The sequence below is a fragment of the Theropithecus gelada genome, chromosome 9 (genome assembly GCF_003255815.1).
Source record: "Theropithecus gelada isolate Dixy chromosome 9, Tgel_1.0, whole genome shotgun sequence".
NCBI classification, from domain to species: Eukaryota; Metazoa; Chordata; class Mammalia; order Primates; family Cercopithecidae; genus Theropithecus; species Theropithecus gelada.
The window spans coordinates 22,952,166-22,958,734 of record NC_037677.1 but is presented as its reverse complement, the minus strand read 5'-3'; the positions used below and the strand labels follow the sequence as shown (position 1 = coordinate 22,958,734).

Below are 6,569 nucleotides of genomic sequence, written 5' to 3'. Positions count from 1 at the left end.
TGTTGGCCAGGCTGGTCTTGAACTCCTGACCTCAAGTGATCTGCCAGCCTTGGCCTGCCAATAGTGCTGGGATTACAGGTGTGAGCCACCGCGCCCTGCAAAGAGCTTACAATGTTTTAATATTTGTCGGGCAGCATTCGAAGTTGTCCTGGGCCGTGGGAGCCCATGGGTTGAGACAGCATGATCTACAGCTTACTCTTCCCCAGATATTAAAACATACCATTAATTACCTTCCTTAGTTTTAAGAAAATAGCCTTTTAGCCTATGAGAAGCCAATTTGAAAGAGAAGAGATACGGGTAACAAAAGCCTAGGATAAACTGGGCATTAAATGTATCTCTGAGGGAAAACATTCCAGATTGAAATATACATCAATAAGATTGCTTTTACCTGCCCCTACATTCTTATTTACAGGATACTTACAGCGCTGTAATAACAGAGAATTCAAAAATTATCTGAATAACTGTTTTTTAAAATTACTGTTATTCAAGCATTAAAGAAGCAAAACCAAAACAGCTTGTGTCCAGGGCTCCAATCAATCAAGCGACGGGAATCTCAGAGCAAGGGAACAGGCTCTGCTTGTCATGTTTTCCCGTTTTCCTCTCTCAATTTTCCTGAAAATTCTGAAGGTCGCAGAGGTAGAGATGAAAATCTAAGGTCACCAAGACTTAAGAAGGCATGGGATGGTGAAAGCTATTTTTAATTATAGTGTTGACCTCCAGATCTACTGGCCCCGTAATCTTTGTATAAATACAGTAGGAAGAACGTTTAACATTTATTCATTTGTTTTATTCATTTGTTGGTTCTGAACATTGACGCTTCGTGCCTGTTGGGAGGGTGGGGCATAGGAGGCCTCTTGACGACCGCTGGGGGAGCGGGCACGAAGTCCGGGGGCGGGCGGGCGGCTCCATGAAGTCCAGGGGCGGTGGCGGGAGCTCTGGATCCTGCAGCGGGGGTGGCGGCAGCTCTGGGTCGTCCAGTGGAGGCAGCGGTGGCAGTGGCGGCAGGAAGTCGTCGGGCGGGGCGGGGAAGCCCCCGCCGCCAGTGCTCTTGGCCTTGGGGGGCGTGACGGGGCTGCAGATGGTGTCCCAGGACCTCTGCACCAGAGCGAGGGGCAGGCTGGACTTGGGGCCGTGTGGGGCCGGGGGTGCTCCTGGCTCCTGGTGGTTCCCGAGGGCTGGCTTCCTATCCTGCAACCCAGTGACAGCAGCATTCATTATTTTAAAATTTTTGAAATTTTAATTTATTGTTATTAATTAATGGACACAGGGTCTCACTCTGTCGCCCAGGCTGAGTGCAATGGCACAATCTGGGCCCACTGCAGCCTCGACCTCCTGAGCTCAAGGGAACCCTCCCACCTCAGTCTCCTGGGTAGCATTCTCTATTCTTGACAAAACAGCCCCAGTGGACAGGACCATGCCATAGATAGGTGAGTCTCTCTGTCTGCCCACTGGGGAGCCTCTGTCCCTCAGTCACTGAGACTCCTGGTTGTTCATGAGCTCATCTTTGCTCTGGAATAGGGAAATGACTTTCAGTGGCCATTATTATTATTATTATTATTATTATTATTATTATTGAGACGGAGTCTTGCTCTGTTGCCCAGGCTGGAGTGCAGTGGTGCCATCTTGGCTCACTGCAACCTCCACCCCCTGGGTTCAAGCGATTCTCCTGCCTCAGCCTCCCAAGTAGCTGGGACTACAGGAGCTGGCCACCACGTCCTGCTAATTATTGTATTTTTAGTAGAGATGAGGTTTCATCATGTTGGTCAGACTGGTCTCAAACCCCAGACCTCATGATCTGCCTGCCTCTGCCTCCCAAAGTGCTGGGATTACAGGCATGAGCCACTGCGCCCTGTTTTTTTTTTTTTTTTTTTTTGACAGGATCTGGCTGTGTCACCCAGGCTGGAGTGCAGTGGTGCAAGCTCAACTCACTGCAACTTCTGACTCTAGGGCTCAGTGATCCTCATGCCTCAGCCTCCTGAGTAGCTGGGATGACAAGCATGTGCCACCATGCCCAGCTAATTTTTTTTTTTTTTTTTTTTTTGAGACCGAGTCTGGCTCTGTTGCCCAGGCTGGAGTTCAGTGGCCGGATCTCAGCTCACTGCAAGCTCCGCCTCCCGGGTTTATGCCATTCTCCTGCCTCAGCCTCCCGAGTAGCTGGGACTACAGGCGCCCGCCACCTCGCCCGGCTAGTTTTTCGTATTTTTTAGTAGAGACGGGGTTTCACTGTGTTAGCCAGGATGGTCTCGATCTCCTGACCTCGTGATCCGCCCGTTTCAGCCTCCCAAAGTGCTGGGATTACAGGCTTGAGCCACCGCGCCCGGCCCCAGCTAATTTTTGTATTTGTTTTAGAGATGTTTTTTTGCCATGTTGCTCAGACTTGTCTCCAACTCCTGGGCTCAAGTGATCTGCCTACCTTGGCCTCCCAAAGTGCTGGAATTACAGGTGTGAGCCACCTCACCCAGACAGTTTACCTTTTCTCACTGCATGAAAGTTGGCTGGTTCACCGGGTATAAAATGAGCCCAGTAGTCCCTATTATGACATGTGTCTCAGGTTGTGATGAGATCAAATGAGATACATATATGAGTTCTGAAAAGAAAAATCACCAGTGCGCTATTGGTAGAAACCAGAGCGCCAAATTTGGCTGAAGTCTTATAGAGGTATAGCCCTTCCTCCACCAATACTCGAATAGATAAGGATAATTTGTGTGTATATAATGAAACATCCCCAGGCAGCTGGATTGAATCCCTCTGTTTTAGTGATAATTATCATTCCAATTGACATTTCATCAGGGTTCCAGTTTATTTCTTCCTCTGCTTAATAGCCTCTTAACACTGAAATTAAATTTGGAAGTTTTTTTTTTTCTAACAGTGCCTTCTGATTTAGTTTCTATTTTAGTTTATTTACTTAGCATGATAAGCTAATTAACTGGCGATGTACATTTTCCTTTTTAAAAAATCTCTGAGCAGGCAGCTTGGGAATTGGTGTTCACATATAGTTAAGTGATTTCTATTCTGGGATTCTTTTTTTTTTTTCAGCATTTTTAAATGCTTTCCTTCGATCGACATTATAGAAATAATGAAAATAATAATAGCTGAAAGCGCATTGCATGAAGAGATTGTCAGGCTTGAGAAGATAATGAAAACACTAAAGAAATAGAACTTTTACAGGCCTGCAGTGGTTGTCAAAATTATAAGAAGTTCAATAAATACCAAGATTTAGTTGTTTTCATGACTGGCCGATGGACAAAATGAAGGGGTGAAAGAAGTGAAAAATTGCTAAAGTGAAGCACCCTGCCTGTCCTAGCTGGGTGACATGCTGTTGTCACAGTTATTTTGGGTTGTTTTGAATCACACATGAGAAATATTCAACAGAATTTATACAGTCAACTGAGAGGTTTTGAACTAGATTAGTAACGAAATCATAATTATTAGCTATGATTTTAAGATAGATTTAAGTGAATCTTCATTGATCTATTTGGTTGAAAAAATGTTATGGAGGATGTCATCCCTATTGGCTATCATTTTACAACGTATTTTCTCCTTCATCACCCTGGGGATGTAGGTAGGACATCAGTGGGAACAATAAAAAATGCACATTTTTAGTGTAACTCTTTTTTATATTTGTTTCTTTTTTTTAAGACAAGGTCTTTATCATGTAGGCTGGGGTGCAGTGGTGTGATCACAGCTCACTGCAGCCTTGAAATCCTCGGCTCAAGCCATTCAGACACCTCAGCCACCCAAGTAGCCAGGACCACAGGTGCACGCCACCAAGCCTGGCTAGTTTTTTTATTTCTTGTAGAGATGAGCCCTCGTTCTGTTGCCCAGGCTGGTCTGGAACTCCGGAGCTCAAGCAATTATCCTGCTTCGGCCTCCCAAAGTGCCGGGATTACAGGCATGAGCCACCGTACCCAGCCTGTTTTCTCTTTTTAAAAGAGCAGTTATTGGAACAATGTGAATGGTTGAGAACATGGGCTTTGGAAACATGGGCTGACGGAATGTATGTCAGCTGCTTGCTGGTTTTACCTTGGATGTTTCAGCGTGTGTCTGGGCCTCTTGGAGAACAGCACTGACAGAATGTGCAGCCTGGGGCATCTGTCCATTGGGCTGGGCGGTGCCTTTTATAGGTCCTGAGAGGGAGGAAGCGAGAAAAGAAGAGCGAGCAAAGCATTTTCAACATTCTTGAAAGTTAATCTGAAAATAAAAGCAGTTTACATCTCTACAGCAAGAAAGATACTTGCCGGCTACTTCTTACAAAAATAAAAAATAAAAACAAAGCAAAGAAAGCAAATCACAGGCATGGCATGGTACACAAAACCTTACGAAAAATCTGAGGTTCTGTGACAAAACTGTATAGGAGATTCAGCAGAAGATTCAGGAAGATGAGTGCGGTATTTGATAAAGCTCACCGAGGAGGGTCTGGATTAACTGGGATCGTGAAGAGGAATAGTATGTTTTACTTTTGAAAACCTTTTGATAATTGAAGAATAAACCTTGAAAACCAATTTTCTTTCAAAAAAATTGTATTGTTGATTTCCCTAAAATGTATTTATCTAGTTTCATATCATGCTGAGTACAGGAACAACTTTCGAACATTGTCTTCGACAAAGAGTATATTGGGCTGGGTGCGGTGGTTCACGCCTGTAATCCCTGCACTTCGGGAGGCCGAGGGCGAGCAGATCACGAGGTCAAGAGATTGAGACCATTCTGGCCAACATGGGGAACCCCGTCTCTACTAAAAATACAAAAATTAGCCCGGGGTGGTGGTGGGTGCCTGTGGTCCCAGCTGCTCGGGAGGCTGAGGCAGGAGAATGGTGTGAACCTGGGAGGCGGAGCTTGCAGTGACCCGAGATCACACCACTGCTCTCCAGCCTGGTGACAGGGTGAGACTCAGTCTCAACAACAACAACAACAAAAACGAAAAACAGATAAACAACAATAACAACAACAACAAAGAGTACATTGGACACAGAAACAACAGACACAGATTTGGACAAAATGTGTGGGTCCCTGAAACAATCTGGAATTAGATGTGAGTTTTTGTTTGTTTTGTTTTCCCCAAAAGTCCTGGTATTAAGATTTTATTTTCTTGCCTTTTAATTTGTCCTTTTGACACAAAGCTTGACTCGTGGAAGGTCTGCAGTTGGTAGAGAATCAGATAGAAGAGGCTCTATGTTGATTTCTCGGCTCTTTAGAAAGGATCCTGCCAAGGATGGCCACCTCTCCACACCCGGGCTGTTTCTCCTGCAAGTGAATTGCAGCCCAGCCCACACCAGAAGGTCTTCCGCTCCTCTCCCTGTGAATGCAGAGATGCTTTAGCCATGCTCGGCACCACTGTTCTGTCTAATATTCACAAACTGCCTGCTTATTTATTCAACTAGTTTTCCAGTAATTTGAGTAACCCATTAATTTACATGGCAACTCAAAGAATGACTTCAGGACATAAGAAAAAAAAAAGTGGGTGGGGAACGTTGGCTGGGTTCTGCTGGCTCATTCCTGTATTCCCAGCCCTAGGGGAGGCCAAGACAGGTGGATCACTTGAGGTCAGGAGTTCGAGAACAGACTGGCCAATTTGGTGAAATCCACTAACTGCTAAAAATACAAAAAACTGGCCAGGCGTGGTGGCTCACACCTATAATCCCAGCACTTTGGGAGGCCAAGGCAGGCGGATCACGAGGTCAGGAGATCGAGATCATCCTGGGATGAAACCCCGTCTCTACTAAAAATACACAAAATTAGCCAGGCGAGGTGGTGGGCACCTGCAGTCCCAGCGACTTGGGAGGCTGAGGCATGGGAATGGCGTGAACCCGGGAGGCAGAGCTTGCAGTGAGCCAAGATCGCGCCATTGCACTCCAGCCTGGGTGACAGAGTGAGACTCTGTCTCAAAAAAACAAAACAAAACAAAAACAAACCAACAAAAAAAAACAATTAAAAAATTTAGTCAGGCATCATGACCCACACCTCTAATCCCTGCCACTCGGGAAGCTGAAGCAGGAGGATCACATGAACTTGGGAACCAAGGGTTGCAGCGAGCTAACATGGTGACATACCATTCCAGCCTTGGTGACACAAAGAGACTCGGTCTCAAAAAAAAGGATGATACTCAGGGGGAAATGGTGGGAAGGGGGAGAAAGTTGAGACTACAAATTGGATTCCGTGTGTACTGCTTGGGTGATTGGTGCACCAAAATCTCACAAATCACCACTAAAGGAGTTACTCAAGTAACTAAATACTACCTGTTTGCCAAAAATTTATGAAAAGAAAAATTTAAAAGAAATTTTAAATTGTGAAAATTTACTATCGTACTTTCAAGTTACAAAAGCACATCTATCATGAGACTTAATTATTCTAATGTTTAAAGAAATGAAGAGAACAATCAGAGTTTAAATAGAAAAGCTGTCAGACGTGTTGTCTACAGCAATGAAATCTCTAGCATATATTTTGTATTTTGAAACTTACTTTTCAGCCATCCTGGGGGAAGAAGAGGAGGAAACAGAACTGAGCATTGGGGTATGTAGTGTGAAAGTAAGAAACCGGCTGGAAGCAGCAGGGAAAGAAGAAGTGGTGAGGAC

At 45.0% G+C, this 6,569-nt stretch overlaps 1 protein-coding gene across 1 annotated transcript; it reads right to left on the bottom strand.

Annotated features, from left to right (window-relative positions):
* Window positions 1-786: 786 nt before the first annotated feature.
* On the bottom strand, window positions 787-5,454 carry LOC112630991 (amyloid beta A4 precursor protein-binding family B member 1-interacting protein-like). Its single transcript, XM_025395513.1, has 3 exons — window positions 5,091-5,454; window positions 4,024-4,127; window positions 787-1,188 (listed from the first exon to the last, which is right to left on the bottom strand). Exons 2-3 carry the CDS (start codon window positions 4,090-4,092, stop codon window positions 787-789), a joined length of 471 nt encoding a protein of 156 aa, XP_025251298.1. The 5' UTR covers window positions 4,093-4,127; window positions 5,091-5,454.
* Between the last annotated feature and the right edge of the window lie 1,115 nt (window positions 5,455-6,569).